This window comes from Camelus ferus, chromosome 4 (genome assembly GCF_009834535.1).
Source record: "Camelus ferus isolate YT-003-E chromosome 4, BCGSAC_Cfer_1.0, whole genome shotgun sequence".
NCBI lineage: Eukaryota > Metazoa > Chordata > Mammalia > Artiodactyla > Camelidae > Camelus > Camelus ferus.
In genome coordinates, this window is record NC_045699.1 from 28,408,906 (window position 1) to 28,430,625 (window position 21,720).

Consider the following 21,720-nt stretch of genomic DNA (forward strand, 5'->3'; position numbering starts at 1 on the left):
CATGGATTCACTCACAGACATGCATTCTATTTTTTTTTTAATTACAGAAATAATAAACAGAATTGTTAACTTTATTTTACACTTCTATATGTGGCCCTTGCAGAAAATCCTAAAAGGAATGTTAACCTTATGAAGCCCTCTTCTCCTTTAAAAACGATCAATGATCTCAATGTTTAATAAAATACTAAACCCACACCCAGACAAGTTATTTTTACATATAGGAAACTATAAACACAAAAATCCTTATTCATGTATCCATATTTTCTATACTAAGCCCTTTGTCTCATTCAACTCTTTAAAGTGTATTATACTGCAGTGTAACACAACACTTCTAAATCACTGTGGCTGAAAGTTTAAAAACTTTATGGTATTCTGTGATGGAATTTGGGGGGGGAGGGGCATGCCCACCATGGTTTTGAAAGTGTGGATTACAAAAAGTTTTTGTAAAATAATCAAGCAATTTCCACAAATTTAAAAGACAACAATCATTTGGAAAAGCTATGGAAATCAATTCTAGGAATTGCAGACTTTAAGCTTTTTGCTGAAAAATAAAAGAATGGAAGGCAGAAAAAGAAAAGAATATGTATAAACACAGAGAAATGTTTAGAATAATATTCTTCCAAATTGTTAAAAGGCTGTGTTGGGGGGGCAGGGTACTGAAAAGGTGATATTAAATTTATTTTAAAAAATCACTATGGCTGTTAAACTTTCATAACAGAAATTGCCTAAGAACGTAGTACCTATTTTCACGTTTTTTACGAACAGAACCCCATTTAATTGAAAGAACAACGTAGTTGTATAAAAACTGCATGCCCAACTTCTCTTGCAGCTAAGGCTAGACATGGTACGGTTCTGACCAATAAAATGTAACTAGTCATCACAGGGCAGGGCTTCCAGAAGAAAGCTTTGAAGAGGCTACCTCAAACAAGCACATTTCCTTTGCCCTTTTTCCTTCTTCCCTCCACCAGACATTCAGACATGATTAGCAGCAACCACAGGAACAGAAAGGTAAGGATCTCATCTTGAAGATGGCAGAAGAAATTGCTAGGAGTACAGGTCTATGATGACATCATGGAACCAACACACTGGACCTGGACTACCTGACTCAAATTTTTACATGAAAACTAAATAATTTGTTTTAGCTATGGATTTTAAGGTCTCTATTACTGACAGCAAAATAATGGCTGACTGATACAGTTCTTTCTTACCAACCAAATCCGAAGGTCCTCAGTTGCTCCATTCTCTAGTGGATTTATGTAAGAAAGTAATATACAAGTCTGTGATACTAATGTGATCCTACTAAAGGAAAAGTAGAAGCCACTTAGCTTTTGAATGGTGCCAACATGTTTTACAACTTTTTACAACTGCTTGAGCCTTTTTACAACTGCTAATGCCAGGAAAACTCCAATTTAGATAAAGAATTTACCTGTTTTCCCAGTTCCCCTCTAATACTCTACCTACTTTTGATTGTTTCTCCCAGCTGTTTGTTTTTTCCATCTTGTTTTCATTTCTCCCCCAATGCTACTTCTCACTTAAAGCAGTTGGAATAGAGTTGGCACTGTTGAGTTTCCCTTTATTCTTTATGAAAAAAACAAAAAAAAAAACAACTTAAGGTATTTCCAATGGTCTCATTTTCATTCTTCACAGTGTAAATTTTGGACCATATACATAGGCTCAACATTATTCCTTCAACAACAATAAAAAAAACTAACAATTTTCCTGAATATTAAACTATATTTTCTCATTGTAGAATATTTGAAACATAAGTCTTTTTAAAAATCAAACTTACAAACCTTCAAATAAGACAAAATCATTGTATCATTTTAGTAGTATCTTCCTCTAAAAAAAATTTTTCTTCTAATTAGAACACAATTAGAATCAGAATCCTGGAATTCATGGCTCTACTTCTGTTCCAGTAACCCCAAAAGTCCACTGCCAGATGGTGACTTATTCTGAGGAACCTATGCTAGGAAACTGGCGTACGGGAGCAGCTTCCCAACCTCTCCATCTCAGCCAGACCTGCCGCTCCTTACCCACAGTCAAGTGGATGCTTTATGAGGGAATGTATACAATACTGGAAATCCTGTGGGGGCATTCAAGATCTTGGGGAACTGTCTATATACAGTTATCTTGGTTTATTCACTCACCATTGCATTGTGAACATTTTCCTACCATTTATTTTATTGTATATATTACCTTCATGTCTGTATCAATTTGCATCATTATTTTCCTATGTGACATATGGGTTGTTTTACATTCTTTGCCATATTTTTTTTTAAAAAACACTGGGAAATAACTTTGCTACAGAAACACTCATCTAATTTCTAGTCATTTCTAAAACAGACTCTTGAAACAGGTGTGGATCAATAGCTCCTTTTTGACAACAGAATTATTTGTATCTTTCTACTCCATTTATAAATTCCCTCCTTTAAAAAAAATCTGTTTCCAAGTCTTTTAAAAATCATAATAAAGAAGGAATCTAGATGATCTTCATCTTCCTTTTTTAAAAAATGGGGACAAGTGGGGCCAAAGTAGGAACTGAGTTTCAAGTACACACGTCTTATCAAAGTCCTTTTATAAACCTGCAGACAAGGTCAGCTGCAATGGGGACAGAAGTTTGCTTCTGAAGATCACTAAGCACCCAGTGAAGACCCTGGCAGATACTAATCCAAGAAAGGAGAGGTCCAGGGCACACAATGTAGTTCCAAGTTCTAACAATCCTTCCTGGTGACAGTCTAAAACGATGGAAAGAGGTCTTCCAGCTCTGCCACTAAGTAGGTGCTACCCTGGATAAATGCTAACATTTCAGTCTGAAGTTCCTCATCTATAAACACGTTGGCTACATTATGATCTCCAAGGCTTTTTCAGGTGAATTCATCAATGATTTGATGATCACCAGCCAAATTCAGCACTAAAACTGTGGCTTTTCACCTCTGGGTTTCAGGTTCCTTCCCCTTCAGTAATTCCCTCTGCCTGTTTCCCACAGTCATCCACCCCTCTGGGCACACTGATCATCCAGCACCACAGGAACCCTCTTAGCATCCTCACTCCCCACTGTGGTTCACATGTCTGATGCCCACTTGATGCCCTGAATTCTCACCACAATCTCGGGGACTGTGCCAATGCCCAAAAAGCATAACCTCCTTACATGCCTATGGTACACAGTATTCACACCAACCACGGGGCACCTAGTCTGCCCTGTACTTGCCAGGTATCCCTTAGGGGAACCTTTCATGACTCTCCAGCTACCTAGTAAACACCCTCCACTGGCAAACCCCTGACATCCCTAACACTTCTCACACCCCCACAAACCACTCAGCATGGGACTCGACATATATTTGTTTGTTTATCAAGTCAGCACTTAATTGAACATCTAAGTATACTTTAATTGTGAAGTTTATCAGTTGAGAGGTAAAGAAGAGAAGTAAAACAGAAACGACTATTTCTATCCAAATCCTATCCAACCCAAAATTCTTCTAAACCATTTCTAACACAAGATCAGACCATTTTCCCCGTGAACATTCCGAGATCAGTAGTTCCTTACCTCTCACGTGGCAGCCCGATCTGTTCTGAAGCAGCTGTTATTTTTTAGAAAGTTCTTCCAGTGACAAAAGTGATCTTCCCCAGAGCAGTACCACCTAACCCTCTCACATATCTGACAGATACTTGAGGGCAGTAGCCATGTACTCTGAGGTCAGCCTGCATCTGGGCTTAACTCTATTCTATCAACAATTCCCTAGCAATAACCCTCCAAAAACATAGCTTCCAGAACTGATGGGACACTCTGGATACAATGTGACCAGTGAGTAGAAGAACTACCATCACCTTCCCTGTCTGGATGGCATAACTTGAGATCATGCAGGCTGACTTAATTCACTAAAGATTAGCCATAACATGCTGGCAGGTAATGAGTTTTGATTAACTAGAAGCCATATTTCACAGAATTAAAATCTGAAAGTCGTGATTCCAGGCCAATAGCTCTCTCAGTAGTAAAACATGTCTAGAATGATGATATTTTGCACTGGATTAAAAATTATACATACAGTTAGTGTTCTGGCTTCAAATCATTTCTTATTCAGTATAAATGTTATCCTGATATGATAAAAATACAAAATGGAAAGGAACTCTCCTGGTGACTCAAACAGTTTAAACTGTTTTACCTCATTTGGAAACTCACAGCCTTAGATATATTTGTTGTCCAAGAGTGCCATCTGGTGGATGAAGGTATTTAAGCTATTCCATTGTGGTAAGAGAAAAAATGTCATCTAAGGCTAAGTGTCATTAAGATAAATGTTGGTATAAAAAGATTACAATGCTTCAGCCAACAGATTTCTTATAAAGGGGTTCTTGACAAAGTTCTAATATAAAAGAAATCTAGAACTCATAAAAATTCATTCTCAAAGAATTTAGTTCACCTTCTTGAAGAAGTGTTACTTATAAAAAGCAAACATTTTTAAGATGAATATTCTTATTCAGAAGAAAGAAACACCTGGACATAAAGCATCCAAAGAAGGCTAAATTACTGTGAAGTGGGAACCTTGCTGGTGTACTACTCTGAAAACATGAGCTTAAACAGGCCTCTGCAGACAACACTGCCTGTTGGGATATGAATGCGGTGTTCAACTCAGAAAGTCTGGACAATGCAGGAGACAGGTGAGGCTTAGGTGGTGTCTACCAACACTCAACAAAAAGAAAATCTTGCAAAGAAGACTCTTTTGAAAACAGACAATACTCTGGAAATCCTTCTGGTGTTATCAACTAAGAAGATAACAGCCAGCCTAAGAAAAGCATGTGGGACTTCATTTTAAACTTCGATTTAATGAACCATTACCACTAAGAGGATCACCGTTATACCAGATGACAGGCATTCTCACAAATGCAGCTCAGAACACAAATGAGCACAGAACACAAGCCTGAATGACTTCCTGTCACCGTACTAGTATAAGTAAACAATGGTGATGCCTACTCTTAGCTGTCACACACAGAACAAAGAGAAACACTCTGTCTTCAAAGGTCTGCAGAAGTGTGGCTGTTGGCAATCCCAGAAATGTTCCTTCTCTCCTACAGATATCTGCTGATTTACATGTCCCTTAGTCAACCTACAGTTACAGGGCTTTTTACTCCCTGCTCCTCTTTTCTTTGTCTCCTTTTTCATGTGTTTGTTTCCTGAAGAAACTCCCATGCTTCTTTTATCAGAGGTCGAATTTGTTAAATGTACAGTTAGCAAAGGCTAATTAAAAACTCTCTTTATCAGTGGACAAACCCTTAGTAAAACATAACCAGAAAAAAATTTCTTTTCAAATCTTAGGACTCATATTTCTGTTACTGTTTCCAAGGAATCACCAAGGGCCACCCAAGAACATGAGTGGCTCTATTTCGAAGATCAAGAACTTCTTTACTTTACAGAAGGTTCCTAACATTACCAAACACTTGAATTTCATTTCAAGGTACCAATGTAGTCAATATGAGTCTCCCAAAAACATTCAGAACTTTAGCTATAGCCCATCTATCTCAAAAAGGTTTTGAGCATCCTTCCCCAACAGCAAATAATTATGCCTCTATATTAGGGGTTGGCAAACTTTTTCCGCAAAAGGCAAGATGGTAAATATTCTAACTTTTGCAGGCCATACAGTCTCTGTCACAGCTACTCAGCTCTGCCTCTGTAATACACAATAGTCACACGTAATATGTTAATGAACAGGTAAGGCTACGCTCCAACAAAACTTAATTTACAAAGAGAAGCAACAGGCAGAATCTAGCTGCCAAGCTGGGCTTTCTATCACACACCCAAAGGCTGCACTTTGTCATAGCATGCCTTTGATAGTCTTGACATTTTAGTTCAAAAAACAGTAACTTGCTTAAATCATGTTAGCACTGCTGCTGTCACAGGCTGCTGCCCATGGTGTTGATTGGGATTTTTAAGTATATCTTAAGGAAGTCAAGCTCTGAAAGCAGCAGTCAAATGAAAGAGGGGCCAAGACTCAGGCTCTGGAATCTCCAGGCCCTACTCCCCTGACTATCAAGGCTGATTGTCCTCAACTAGTTACCCTCACCCCTAAATTCCTGTGTTGTATACAAGCCTGGATCAACACTACAAAGGCACCTCCTTTGCCCCTTAAAAGACTTGCCCGGTGCTGCAAGACAAACATCTGAGCAGCAAGGACCACTACAGCCCTGTCTCTGGCCAGGTCGAGCCCTCTCCCCAGAGCCACAATTCCAGGTCTGCCTCAACCTCCTCAAGCCCATGTTCACCAAAAAGTCTCAATTCAGTAAAAATACAGAGACTATTAAGTGTAGTCTTAGCCTCAGATTTACCTAGTTCCTGCCCCATTCTTCTCTCTCCTTCCTCTACCTGACTTGAACTCGCTCATCTATGCCAAGCTCAGATGTCCTCTCTCCTCCAAAAAGTCTTCCTTCAGTGGCAATCTACCTACTCTAAGTGTCTCTCCTCCAGGCTCCCTGGAACCCCACACTTGCCTTTATGGCCAAGAGCATTACATCTTACTGCTCCTCTGCCCCTCAAGTCTGTGACTTATTGCAAAACCTGGATCCTTATTCATCTTTGCACCCTGCACAAACTATTTCTCTTACCTCCCCACACCCTCTTCAAGAACCCCCACCTTCACCAAAAGGCTATGGCTTTTCAATTCCATCTTTTAACATTAAAGGAAATAGCTATAGCTAAAAATTGGGGGCAGGGGGTGAACTGCAATTTGATGACTATAATCCCTTTCAAAATGATGCCTGAAACCATAAAAGACCAGTTCCCAACACAATTTAAATATTGAACTGAACAGTTAAATAATGCAAAGATACAACAATAAAGAGCAAAACAATACATGGGCTTTTTTCATTGCACATTCATTGTGATGACTTCAAATGTTTCTGACAGTTACAGGTTATTATCACATTCACTCTACATCACTCTCTTTAATTCACTCTTTCTCTTATTACTCTGCATCTACCTCAAGGGAGCAAATATACAGGCTATTTTTCATTTGTTCGAATTTATGTACCTTGAGTGTGATTGGTTTTGTTTACCAGCAGCAGTTTACAACATCTCTCTCATGCCTTTCTTTATGCTACAAAAGCACTGAAAATGTCAGCTCAGCTCTGGAGCTACTAAGTGTGCCTACAGAAATTCCATAAAGTATTATGCCTTGTGGGTCCTACCAAAATGACAGATTCCTGGCTCCAAAACCTGTAAATGATGAGGATGTTTTAAAAGTGCATGTTTACAAACCAGTGGATTTTGTTCATTGGATTTTAATAACTAAAGTTACTCAAATTTGAAGTCTAAAGTCAATGTTCCCTTGAAGCAATGCCAATGTGTAACTGGTTTTCAAACACAAGCAGTAAAATGATAAGCACAGCAAACCAAAGTCCATCAGGCTCATGTGTGCTGTCAACAATTACATTATTTTACTATCAAATATGAAAAGCTACCTCACGGTGGTTTTATGTCAACTATTCAGAAAATCACCCCAAATATGCTGCTCTACCTCAATTATTTTTGCAAAAAAATATATATAGCCGCCATGCCATCATTACATCTAATTATGGACAATAGTAATTCCATAGTATCATCTATCAGCCAGTCCACTTTCAAAGATAAGAATTGTCCTTTCAATAACAGTGTTCAACAACTGAAAATCCATATAGAAAAACTGAAATTGTGTCACTACCTCATATCCAGAAATGTGTAAAGAATTCTACATCAGTAAGAAAACCATGACACAAAAGAAAAATGTACAAGAGGTCTGAAGAGGCATTTTGATTAAGAAGAAATCAAAATAGCCAATGAACACAGACAAAAAAATTAATGTGATTTCAAACTACAAAACTACACACCCTCATTTAATTTTGGAATGACTAAAATTAAAAGAACAATACAAAGTGTCAGGGAAGTTGTGGAGCAATGGGCAATTATCAGTATGCAGCAAACATTGGTACAGAACGGTGTAAACTAGAAAATAATTTTCTAACCATGTATACACCCTGTAACCACTTCTAGGCCATACACCTGATAGAAATGCAAGCTTCCATGCCCCAGAAAACACGTGTAGAGCATTCACAGACATTTTGTGCTTGCAACTCAAAACTAGAAGCCATCAAAATGATCATTAGTAGCAGAACAAATAATCTGGGGTGCAATCATATAATCAAATACTATACAGCAATGAAAATGAATGAACTGCTCCTACACCCAATACAGTAAAAGCTTAGAAATCTAATAAGGTGTGACAGAAGCCAGACATGTAAGAGTATATAATGAATAATTCTTCAAGTTATATAAAACTCAGAAACAAGATACAATGAGCTGCATTTTCAAGGGAAAAAAAAGGGAGTGATTACCATAAGGTCTGAATAGTGATTACTTCTGGAGGAAAGAGGGGAGACTGTAATATGTAGGTAGGGGAACTCTAGGGTGCCGGTGATGTTTTCCTTGATGTCAGTGATGATACATAGGTGATCACCTTACAGTAATTTTTGAAACTCTAAGTCTATGTTTTAGGGAATTTGCAGTTTATATATCAAAATATAAAAGGTTTAAAAATAGTATGATAATTGACTCAGGCAAGGATTATCAATGCATACAAATTCCCTGGGTGAAAGGCTATTGGGGAACAGGTCTAGTCTCTAAATATCACCCTATAGATCACTTACTAATTTTAAAGGGAAATCCTTGGCTCTATCATTCATATGGAGAAAAAAAAGAAGTTTATAAAGAACATTACTTGGAAAATTAGGGATCTATGAATATGGTCTGCATATTAGATATTATACAAAAGTTAAATTGCCTTGTAATTGAAAGATACATACTAAAATAATTAAGGGTGATCCGTCATGTGTCTGCAACTTACTTCCAAATGTTACAGCAGAGAGACAGACACAGACAAGGACGGAATGATAGAGAATGATGGAGTTCTTTATACATTTCTGGATATGACGTAGTGGCACAATTTCAATTTTTCTATACGGATTTTCATAAAGCAAATGAGGCAAATATTAACAACTGGGGAATCTACACATAGGTATCTGGTGTTCATAGCACTAATTCAACCTTTTGGTAAGCAAGAAATTTTTCAAAATAAAACAATGTGAGAAGATAAAAGGTTTCAAAAAGGAAAATAAAAATTTTTTAAATAAGGTTTACAAGTATCAGAAAAAGGCAAAAAGGATTAGATGATATCAAGTGGATTACATTCTATTGAAAAATAACTGGAAAGACTGTAATAATACATACTTTAAAAAAATTCTCACAATTTGTGAGGGGGGAAAACAATATAAGCATGTTTCAAATGATGAAGGAAAAACTACAGAAAAATACATACTAAAATACTACTTCTGCCTTAAGGTGGTAGCAATATAAATAATATTTCCTGTTTTCCAAGTATTTTTAAAATGTGCTTTGCTTTTAAAAAATGTGAATGTAATTTAAAGATTAGCCAGAAAAGCACATACATATTACTTTGAACAGTCTCAGGCACTTGTACAATTAACTACTTTAGTCTGAAAAACAGCAGCACCAGAAATCATATTGATGGGTTTTTATTTCCTCTTGTCCTATGAGGAATTATGGGTCACAAAAGCACAACAAATGACTACTTCTTCACCACCTAAAATGGAAACAAAAACAGCAACATGAAACGACCCTTTACAAAACCTAATATAATAGAAATATACCTCATCATATATGCTGCCATTAATGTCTGCACCATAAATGGGTGCCACGAAGGTTAAGTTCTTCCAGTACTTGCGCTCCAAATCTTCATAATCCAAGTATCTTGGAGTACAATATCTAGAAAAGGTAGATGAAAAATAAGCACAAACCAGTAAGACAATTTTAAGACTTTCCCCACCCATTTGATTTAAATCACTTTCTAAACAAAGTCCTATCAAAATGAAAATACTGCAGCAGCTCATGTTGCCAAATCTAACAAGTAAATATAGAAATGTATTGATTATGGATCTCTAAAGACTCCAATTCCTCAATAACCCAATAAGAAAACTCCACTTTGACTAAGAAGCAAAATATTTTCATGAAGTATCAACAACAGAAGCAGAAAAGTAATTAAAATTCCCTGTTTAAGCTTTCAAAACATTTCCTAAAATCTTTACTACTACTATACTCTATATATAGTACATATATTACATATATATTACTATACCATTATACTATATATATATAGTTATACAACTACTATACTAGGAAATTTCATATGTTTACATTGAAGACGAAACATAAATTAGAATATATGTAGTTTATAATTACATACATCATATATAAATTTCTCATAATTCCTTATAATTTTCTATAGAAAAATTGACAAAGGACAATCTCACTAAAAATAAAAAAAAAACAAAAATTAGACATTTTGCAGTTATTAGATTGGTGCTTAATACATAATGCTAGTAAATAATGAGACCTCTCTTACACAGCTGGAGTCAGAATATAAACTGGTACCAGAGTATAATTTTTCAACACATTTCAATAGCTTTAAAAAATGTATACCTTTGACCCTAAAATCCAACTCTAGAAATTCATCCTAACAATACACAGATGTATACAATGATGTACGACCACAGATAAACATTTGGAGAAGCATTAATTGAAACCTCAAGCTAATTTCTAGCAATTAGGGCTAAGTTAAATAAAAGAACATAAAATAAGGTATATCTTTCTCTATATTGACATTAAAATCTTTACATGGTGAATAAAGCTGATTACAAAGCAGTAAGAATACTATGATCCTGTGTATGTTAAAAAGGTATATAACCATACATTAAGTGGCCAGGAAGAAGTATCACCAAATTATCAGTATTAATGGTTATCTCTCATATAAGAATTACAGAAAGGCACTGACTTCTTTGTATTATCTAAATTTTGAACAATAATTTTACATTATCACAAAAAAAAAGTTTCTAAAGGAAAAAATAAGCAAAGAAATCAACAAACTGAGAAAACAATGGAACAAACATAGTAGACACGGTGTTTAGCAGAAGCAATCCCCATAAAGCCTACTGGACATTTCAGATTGAATAATTATAGAGCAATTAATAACAACATCTACTATACTGCTATTTAAGCAATGGGCAAGAATACCAAACAACTTAGACTGTATTTGAAACACAGAAAAATCAATCTTCAGATTACCCAGACCACTAGAATCTCACAGAGCAGCCAAAAATAAAAAGGACAGGCATGAAAGAATCAACTCCACTTCCTTCCACTACTTTATGATTGGGAGTTCCAGTAGTAACAGGAATTTCAGGCACAAGTTAAAAAACCTAACCAGAGGTCATTCAGGTGACAAAAAAAAAAAAAATAGCAAAGATGCTGTTTGTATGACTTCTAGAGGATAGTCTCAGATTTTGGAAATTAAAGCCCTAAATTGCCTTTCACTATGAGAAGATCTAAAGCATCTATCACTATACACTGACTCACTCAGGATCAATTTTTAACAACCCGTAACTCTGAGAGAGAAAGCTATAGTTTGGTATCAGCTTTTGAGGTTAAATTCTAAAATCCTTGAATATTTGAAACAAACACTAATATTAAACTTGGAAAAAGTGACCAGTTCATTCAGTTAGTACCTGATTCTAATGAAACTTGGCTACAGATTTCAACCCTAATGGACTGTCAAACCATCACAGCTATTCCACAACTCCAGTGTCAACTTGCTCAAAACTGACCCAACCACACTGTCTCACCCAGAACCTTTCATTCACTATAGCACAGTTCTTAAGAGATGGGGCTCCAGGACCAGACCGCCTGGGCTTAAATCCAGGCTCTGCCATTTATAAGTTACACAACCCTGGGCAGGGGACGGAATCTCTTTGGATCTCAGTTATTCCTCTATAAAACAGGGATAATAACAACTGAGCCAGTGTGAGGACTCCCATCAGACAACTGTGTAAAACACTTAGCTCCATGCCTCAAAGAAAGCACAGATCAATAATGTAAGTGATGCAAGAGTATTCATTATTCACCTCCACAAAGTTTTACAGTAGAGACACGCTGGAGGCCTCCAGATTTTCTTTGGATTAAGTTTTGTTATTAAGCAAATGAGCAAGTTATCCTCTCTACTGTTTACACCAAGCACTTTATGTACTGTGTATCTATATCTGGGCTTGTACTGAAGAATAGATGAACAGAAAGAAAAGAATGGTGCATCCTGCCTCCCATGAAAATTAGTACCATCTTAGGACCATTCCATAACCACTATGAAGACCACGCGATCCTAGTGTAGCTGTGAGTGGACAAGTAGAGCCTTGGCTTGAGGCTTAGAAAGCCATTTCACTGGCATTTGAAACAAATTTTCATATGAAATTTGTAGAGGAAATATAAAAAATAAATTTCAAAGGTAACATCACAAAAATTATAGTGAAATTAATCCAACTCAAAAGATACATTAATTTTGAAAGAAATAAAATTTAACCTGGAAATAACCTTTCAAACAGTTTCTCATAACAGTTATATTTTGTAACTAAGAAAGGAGTCAACTACTTTTTAAATCATTTTTGAACTTTGGAATATCAAAAAATGTACATTCTGTTAATAAGTAAATCTTTACAAGCTGTTTAATAATTTATACCCCTTCAAGTATATTTTAGCTTCATGACACATCAACATATATTGAAACAGCACCTACCACCTCACAGATATGTACCAGGCACTGAGTATACAGACAGTGGTACAGAAAACAATGTCCCCTGAATGGCTACCTTCAGGAAGAGTCAATCTACAACTAAGCCACCAGAGTACAAACTGAACAGAGATATGAATAAAGTAAATGCCTAGGAAAATAAATTCCCCCTGAACAGAAAACTGATACCATGCTAGGATAATCAAATGCACTAGAGATGATGATAAAAATTTCTCTATGACAAGAGAACACAGGACTTTGAGATTCTGCACTCATCAATATTTTGAGTTACCATGTATCTTTGGGAGTTCAAATTACATATTTCTATAATTTCTGAATTTTTAAATAAGCATATGTTACTTTTTTAAGTAGTGAAAAACTTCTGACCATCCTTCGAAATCCATCTCAACAGCACCTACAAAATTGAAATTACTCCATTCCTCAACAACCACAGAAGGCTTACCTCACAGCACTTTGTACTTCTCTTACAGTAATTATGATGATCATATAAGTCAACATTTTCCAGTAAGTATAATCTGATTACTTCCAAGTATAAAATTCTCCCTTGGAATAGCAAAGTAGTCAAGTAGAGGTTCCACTAAATGAACTAAACTATTTAACACTGTAAGAATGACTCTGGAAATGGGTACTAGAAGATGGATAACAGAATACACTAAACAGCTAATACTTTCAAAAAGTTGGATCAAATTGCTTCGCAATCTTGTTTTAGCACTGAAAATTAGAGTTCTTAAAGAGGATGAAAGCAAACCAGTCCAGTCTATGATAAAATTTTCACATCCTCAATTAATGAGATCTGAAACAATGAGCCTTTCAAATGCCTACCAAAAAAATTCAAAAGAGATTCAAATTAAATATAAAATGGTTATTTCCTCTGGATTAGTCAGAATGTTCCATAATAGTAACTTCACACAGAAAAAAGATTCTTCAAGTACCATCAAGTGCTCACTGTCAAATATAAATTCAAAATAAACAAAAAAAAGATATCAACTAAATTCATGCAAAGGGTTTAATCTCCTGTACATCAATCCAGAGAATTTAGACGATGGTGTTTTTTGGTTGGATGATTGGTTGGTTGGCTTTGGGGGGGGTACTATTTTTTTTTCCAGATTAATGTTTTTGATCTAAGGTCTTAACCAGCATATCAGAAACTTTTTTTTTTTAAAGAGTAATGTAATAATAATTATAACTGTGGTGATTTTTAAATATATCCACAAATTCTTTGATACTCCTTTCTTGAAGATGTACAGCTTAATTCTCTTCCCCTTAATCACGGGCTGCACTTACCTATAACAAATAGAATACGGCAGAAATGACAGTCATGAAACAAGTCATAAAAAGACACTGTGGCTTCCATCTTGGCAACTTCTAAGTAACTTGCTTTGGAAGAGGCCTGTTGCCACAACATGAGGAGCAGCTCATGTGACAAAGAACTCAGGATTCCAACCAACAGCCTCCAGGGGAGGGGAACACTGGGAATAAGATCTTCCAGTCCCAGTCAAGCCTCCAGATGACAGCAGCCCCAGTGAAGTCGACTGCAACCTCATGAGAGGCCCTGAGCCACTGCCACCCAGCTAAGCCACTCCCAGATTCCTCGCCTTCAGAAACTGAGATGTTAAATGTTTACTAATTCAAGACACTAAAGTGTGGGGTAATTTGTAACACAGCAACAGGTAACTAATAATAATGGTGGCCCTTCAAGTCATTCAAGGATTTTCTTTTTAAAGTACACATCTTCTGATATATATATAATGTCATTTAGGACTTAAACACTGTCACACAAGAAGAAAATTTGCCTAATTAAGATGAATCATGTATAGGGTCAAAAACTCTTGATCAAAAGATAGAAAAAAAAATTTACACATGTTATGAATGAGATGATAAAATAAGGAACAATTTCCCTAGCAGTAAACTAAACAGAAGTAGGCTGGCCACCACCTGAAGAAAAGAAAACAGAAGCAGTTAATGAGGACTGAAAGAGACTCCTGCTCTTCACCACAAGCTCCTCTGCCTATAACTTTGAAAGAAATAAAAATAGCAAACTGGATCTACTCACTTGCCACTGTTGGCCAGCTGCCTGAACTCCTTCACTGTCATGGCTTTTTTCTGGATGTTGTATTGAGTGAACAGTCCTGACTGCCCTGTAACCATCTGCTGAATTGGTGCTGGAATAAGCAAATTGTCAATGTCATCATAGCACTGCCTTGGCTTCCACTCTTTAGGAGGAATCACCTAAAAGTAAAATAATAAAATATTATTTGGAAAATAGTCCACGTAGTTATTTAGCTTTCATATTCCAACAGAATACAACTGAAGAACACATCAGATTTTCTTACAGAGGAAATGGAAGCACAACCTACTTAGGACTTAAAGAAATTCAAAAGTTAACCATTACGTTTAATGTATCGAAATGAAGGAAATCCATTCCTCCTCAAGTTTACCTTTCCGATTATATCAAAACAGAAATACATATTGTATATTACCATTTCCCCAGCCCTAGTCTGGACCCTACAGCCAGTGGAAATTTTCCAACTAAAATCTGTATTTGCATTATTCATCTTGAAATAGTTGCTACTGCTGCTACCATTTACCAACTGAGAAGGGAGCAGGAAGGGGAAAGACAGTGCTTCTCAAACTCTTTCTTCACCTTGTGGGCACAGGTGGCTACCTGCACCCCCGAGGCTACTCAGGAAACTCCGTAATGTGAATATTCTCTGGCCCAGGACAGTCTCTGTCCAGATTACTGTTGTGGAAGAATTTCACCATTTCACACATAATAGTGCTTCATCATAACCTTCTTTGCACAAAAACAATACAAGTTTCACATTTAAGGAGACTGCCACTTTTCACTTTCCCAACTTGACCACCAACTTTGTACACTGAAAGTCAAAGTGTCAAAACTCTCCCTCTGGAAATAAAAATTAAATCTAAAAATGTTCTCAACCAAGACAGACCGTAATCTGAGGCCAAAGTCACTACTATTGGAACTCCTCAACCACTTTCTTCAAATCACAAATTAAGAGCAATTCATTAAATGGTGCATTAACAAAGAATTTCATAGGTGGCTCTGTTCCCCAGGGCTAGCCCTCAAAGCAAACTAGCAACATTAATGCAGTTTTGATTTTTACAATTTGATTTGATTTGGTGCATTTTTATACATTTGCTATTGCTGCAACTTCCAGAAAAAGAAGGGAAATAGGTGAAATTGAGTATATGTGACCTGATGTAAAAGTCGGCAAAAATGACTAGAAAGAAATAGTTCAGGAGTATAAATAGTACTGTATTCCTAGTACAAATAAAAGGAAATTTCCATGAGGTTGAATAAATGAGTATCTCCAGATTTGTCAATGAGTCTCACTTTAAACAAAAAAAAACAGTCTCAGGTGTGTCTTGTTCAACGTTCAGAAGACTAATTGTAGGTCTCATTAACTTATTCTGTCAGAGACGCCGACAGCCGCACAGGTGGCCTCTGTGTGCCCGCAGCTCCCTTGTGAGGGTAACTGCCACTTCCTCTTCTAAAGTTACTAAACGTGGCCCCAACCACAGGACATTCACTAATCTCAGTGGAGCACAGTAAGATATATGTTTTCAAGAAACAAAAGTGGGAGAACAGGACAAAGGGCTGCATTCAGAGCCCAGAGAAGAGGATAGTCACCCCAACTTCCCTCTGCTCAAATAAAGCCCCAAGTCTTGCTAATTGCTTCATTATAAGTTTATGGTCAAAATTTTAGTGCATCATATGATTCTGAAATGTCATTGTCTTCAACTAAAGAATAATTTTTTTCCTCCTCAAAGATAATCCAGAAGTGTTGAGATTCCAAAAATGAGACCTTTAAGAGCTAATCTAATGGAGAGGTTGAACTAAGGGTAGCTCATCTGAGAGATTCACTGGAAACCTTTACATTCTCTTCATTTTCTCTGTCTGCCTTTTCTCTCTCTCGCCCATCCCTAATAAACTCCAAATTTTAAACCTTTTCTAGAAGTGACTTGAACTATACATAACAAAATGACAGACTTCAGGGGAGAGATGCCGGTTACAAGCAGCTGCACCCAGAGGCAAGAGGAGGACCTTAGCACTGACGCCTGCAGTTCTGGAAGTTCTCTCCGCAGCTACTGTCTGCTCTCAATGTTACTGGACCTTCCATGGAGATGGGGGTTCCAAGGAGAACCCAAGATGAGCCACAGGAGAGCAGGTTCTGCTGGGGCTCAGGAATTTAAAGGGTGATGATGACAAGTCTACAGAAACCCAGATCATAAACCCAACATTTGGAACAATAAAAAAAAAATGAAACAAATGTAATAAAATCTATTCTTCTGAGGAAATTTTTAAATTGAAATGTATTTCCATTATAGAAAGACACACCAATCTCAGCTTGAGGTCAAAAGATGAGGTAGACAATCTCTCTTCCACAGCTCTAACTTTGGGGCCTGCAGTGCAGTCCTTGGCGCCTTAGTGACCATCCCTGTGCCCCTGAGCACATCACAACTACCCCTGCCAGGGCTCCCTGCTTCTGCTCTGCCTCCCCTTCAAATTCATTCTTCATGTAGAAGCCAGTGTGATCTTTTTAAAATGTCATGAAAACAATGAACAAACAAGCAGCCACTATGTCCTCCTCTCCTCTACTTCATGCCTGTCAATGCTTCCCACAGTAATTTGAATAAAACACCTGATGCCTTATTATGGCTGGACAAGCCCCTTAAGACCCAGACCCTTCCAGGGCTCTCATCTTACTTTCCACCCTCCTCCCCTGCTCACTGAGCCCCAACTCCACTAACTACCCTCCTTTTTCTCCCGTACATGAAGATCAGGTCAGCCTCCAGGACTCTGGACTTGCTATTCTGTCCCCACATCTTGAAAAGACTGGTTTCTTCATATCCTTTGGATCTCTGCTTAAATGTCCTTATCTCACCATCCTAAGATGCTTCCATTAGAATATAAGTTCCAAGGGGGGCAGGAACTTTGTTCTGTCCCCTCACCTCCTCCCACACACACACACTCAGCACCTGGCATAATGCCTGGTATGTAGTTTGCACTCTCCACACCTGAAGAACAAATAGCTAAAAAGAAAACAGAATAGGCAAATCTACAGAAAAAAAGGAGACTGGTGGTTGCCTAGAGTTGGGGAGCAACAGCAGGGAACAGAGAATGACTCCTAATGGGTACAGTTTATTTTGGGGGTAAAGAAAATGTTCTGGAATTAAGCAGTGGTGATGGCTGCACAACTCTGTGAATGGGCCTAAAAACACTGAATTGCACACTTTAAGTGGGTGAATTGTATGGTATGTGAATTATGTCTCAATAAATCTTTTATTTTTTAAAAGAGAGAGAGAGGAAAAAAAGGGAGAAAAGGAAGGAAGCGGGGGTGGGGGTGTGTGAGAGGAGTAGTAGCGAAGCTTCAGATTAGTAACTGCACTCTGAACAAATGGTAAGAGCTGTGAACCCTCTCACACCTCTGAAACCAATACGTACATCTCTGGTTTTTAGGAGCCACTCGTACTTTTGGTTTGGGTTTGGGTTTTAAAGCTCTAGAACATAACTTAGTATAAACAGTTGAAAGAAGAATAAGATTAATTATTCTTTGAAGAAGTCAAACGTTCCACATGGATTAACAAGAACAAAGGTTTTGCAAGTGTCTTCCTTTGGAGGAAACAAGTTCCCACATCAAGATAACCAAGAGTATAATTAAAAGGTCAAGTGACCATTTTCTGGTTTAAACAAGCTGAGGATAATCACCTTTGCAAGACCTGCTCGATGGGCCCCTTTAGACTCCATGTACGCGAGGTATTTGTTGAACTCCCGGAATTCCTCCATGGACGGTCTGAAGGTCATGATCTTACAGCTGGGGTTAAGTGGACTCTCCACTTCGGCCACCTCCATGATGGCTGGGGCAGCCTCTGCAGAGAAGACGATGTGGTTATCAGCACCGAGTTATTGTGTGGTAAGGTTAGTGGTCATTTCTCCCAAATAGCAGGTAAGCTTTCCCAGCAAAAACTCTTTTACTTACTTACCGTCCCCTTCCATCACCCTGTTAGGGAGGCTCCCTCATTTCTGCCTGGACTCCTGAAGAGAAAAACTGCCTCTAGCTACTCCTCCTCCCAAGCTCCTGTTCCTGGTTTTAAATCACTGACCTAATTATATTGCTCTCCTCCTCAACATCCTTCCTAGAAAGAATGAATTTCTAATTTTGCAAGTTTACAGAATGTGGTTCCTATGAACCAATACTGAAACAGACGCTCTCACACATGCACCTGTGTAAAGGCCTGGTGCAGGCTGAGCAGAGAAGGGACAGTGTTCCACCTCCCCAGCACAGAGGTTACTCAGGTGTACTTCTGCTCAGCATGACATGCACAGGAAAGCAAAACCACCAGATACCAGGCTAAAGGACTGGAGATGCAGAAAGGGGTAAGATCACTGTCTGGAGGCTGAACAAACTTCAATACAAAACTATACACAGGAAGGAGTAACTGAATCCACCTGAGTTATCCAGGAAAGACTTCCCCAGAAAGGGGCAGAGTTAATACTTATGAGAGGATGCAGAAGTTTGCCAAATGAAAGAGCATTTTAGGCAGTGGAACTACTTGGAAGTATTGCAGGGCTGGACACAGGAGGTTAGTTTGCCTGGAGCTTAGAAAGAAACAATTACAGGGTATCAAAGTAGAAAAGTAGGCAGCAGTAGCGCTGCAAAAACATGAACAAATCCTGCTGTCAGTGAACAGGATGATTACTCCCCCAAACATCCAATGAACACCTACTGTGCACCAGACACATAAGGAGCACTGGCATGCTTACCTCAGGAAGGAGGCTCGCTCCCACCCCACTTTCAGATACAGTAACTGCCTGGCATCCAACAGCTCAAACAACAAATCCTCAGAACCAAGCTTTCCTTGTCTTGTTTTTCTTATAATAAACTTCATTTGCCCAACAAAAAGAGAAGTTGGGAAGTGAGGGGTGGAGCAGACAAAGGGGAAAACATCCAAGGGGATCATAAGAGTTTAAAAGAGATCAGGGCGACAGATTGAAGGTTTAAATGAGTGTCTATCTCACAAAGTACATGCAAGGAAAATGAGGTATATCAAAATTAAACCCTGCCACCCTTCAGGAATTCATAATCTAAAGGAGAAGATAATCTGCATGGAGATACACTAATACATGGCAGAAAATATTCTGTATTCTCCCTGCCTCAGGGAGTGGGCATGCAAAAGGAAAAACTTTCCAGGCCACCTCAGCACCCACCTCTCTTCAGATGTACAGGCCCCAATCTGTGGGCCGCAGGATGAAAGCCTCAGCCCTACACAGGCCACACATAACCCTTCCAGATCAGACCCTCACAACAACTATCATGGCCTTGTCCACCACCGCCTGCATTATACTTTATACTCCAATAATACTCACTGATCTGTATCCTTCTCTAAACAAGCACAGCTCTCTGTATCTTTGCCCAAATAATTCCCTCCTACTGGAGCAACCTTTACCTGTTTCCTCACCTGGCAAACTCCTGCCCGTGACGAGATTCCTAGTCCTCCGGGGCAGGTCTAGTGAGCCACCCTGTGTGTGTGGACCTCCCTCTTTGCATTCTTCTTACATCAGCTGCCTGTCCAGATGGCACCTGTGACCATACACTGAACTCCAAGCTCCTCAAGGGAAAGGCAGGCTCTCCATCTCTTCAAGCCCTGGTATCCAGTCTGGTACCCAGCCTGGCTCATAATATCAGCTGCAATGACTATTTGCTAACTGAATGAAGGAACAAATGCCAAAGTGTTTTTAAAGTATTTACATTAAATGATACCAAATGCAGGAAAAAGGAAAGCACTGGCCCGAAAAGCAGAACAGTTAGAAAACAGACTGATTTGCTTGACTGGTAAAAAGTAAGAGAATATAAAAACCTGAACCGTGAGAAAGGGGAAGAAATCCCCCAGAACACCTCTATAGAGGCATATGGTACACGAGAGGCAGCCTTACTTTCCCATGGGTGAAGAAAAGGGTGGCCTGCCTATTTCTCTAGGCAAAGGGCTTCAGAAGTCACTGAAGAAGAAAGTGGAAGTTCAGCCAGTCATTCAACAACTAGTTACTGAATGCCTGACTGCTGGGTGGGCATTCAGAAAGGAATGGACGCAACCCCAACAGCAGCAGAGTGAAACGGACGATAAATAAGTAACAAGGCTATGAAGAAGTAAACCAGGCACAGGGGGCAAAGAGGTGGGGTAGCTGCTTCACACGGGGTGAGCAAGGGAAGCCTTTCAGAGCCCTGAAGGAGGGAGTAAACCACACAGTCTCCACACTGAAGAAGAGCATTTTAGGCTGGGGCAGCAGCAAGGAGCCTCTTGGGCCCCTCAAAGAAGAGCAAAGAAGTGAGTGTGGCTGGCCTAGGTAAGCAAGGAGAGAATGGTGAGAAGGAAATGGGGGAGAAAAATGGTTTGGTGTTTACTCTAAGTGAGATGGGAAGTAACCTTGAGCTCCTTCCCTGTCTCATTCATCCTTTTCCAGATACTCTAACATGGGTTTCCGAGCAAGGAAATGACACTGCTTTCCAAGGTAACTCTTTTGGAGGATTTTAAGCAGAGAAGTGAGCAGGCTTACCATTCTAGCATATCAAAAAAGGACAAGTTTGGATGCATGGAAGCAATTTACACCAATCCAGGCAAAATAAAATGAGTGTTTTGGACCAGTGGGGTCTGTGAGAAGTCATCAGATTATAGATCTGTTCTGAAGAAATTTTTTTCATAGAAATGAAAAACACGAGTAAAGATTTTTAGTCTAAAAAACAGAACAGTGCCTCTCACAAGAAACTGCAGCAATGAGACTTAAGATACACAGCAAATTAGTAACAATCAGAATGAAACCTCCACCCTTGACCTAGTTTGCTAACTGGTCTGTGAAATAAACTTTGCCTCTAACGTCACTACTCCCTTGCTTACACAAAACTAGTTCTACCTACAAATCATACACTAAAGGCCTATTTAGCTTATATTTATATCTTTTCAATCTATAAAATTTAAAAGATTAAAGTATCTAAAAATTTAATGTTAATCCCAGCACCCAAATCTCTGCCAA

General features: G+C 38.3%; 1 protein-coding gene across 5 annotated transcripts in view; it reads right to left on the reverse strand.

The window, feature by feature from the left end:
* KDM4C (lysine demethylase 4C) overlaps positions 1-21,720 on the reverse strand; it is a 360,653-nt gene that overhangs the window by 279,660 nt on the left and 59,273 nt on the right. For all 5 annotated transcript variants that reach the window (XM_014552383.2, XM_032477696.1, XM_032477697.1 and 2 more), the window contains 3 exons: positions 18,403-18,563; positions 14,725-14,900; positions 9,688-9,802 (listed from right to left, as the gene is read on the reverse strand). In XM_014552383.2, coding sequence (XP_014407869.2) covers positions 9,688-9,802; positions 14,725-14,900; positions 18,403-18,546 — 435 coding nt within the window. In that variant the 5' untranslated portion in view covers positions 18,547-18,563. The remainder of the gene's footprint in view (positions 1-9,687; positions 9,803-14,724; positions 14,901-18,402; positions 18,564-21,720) is intronic.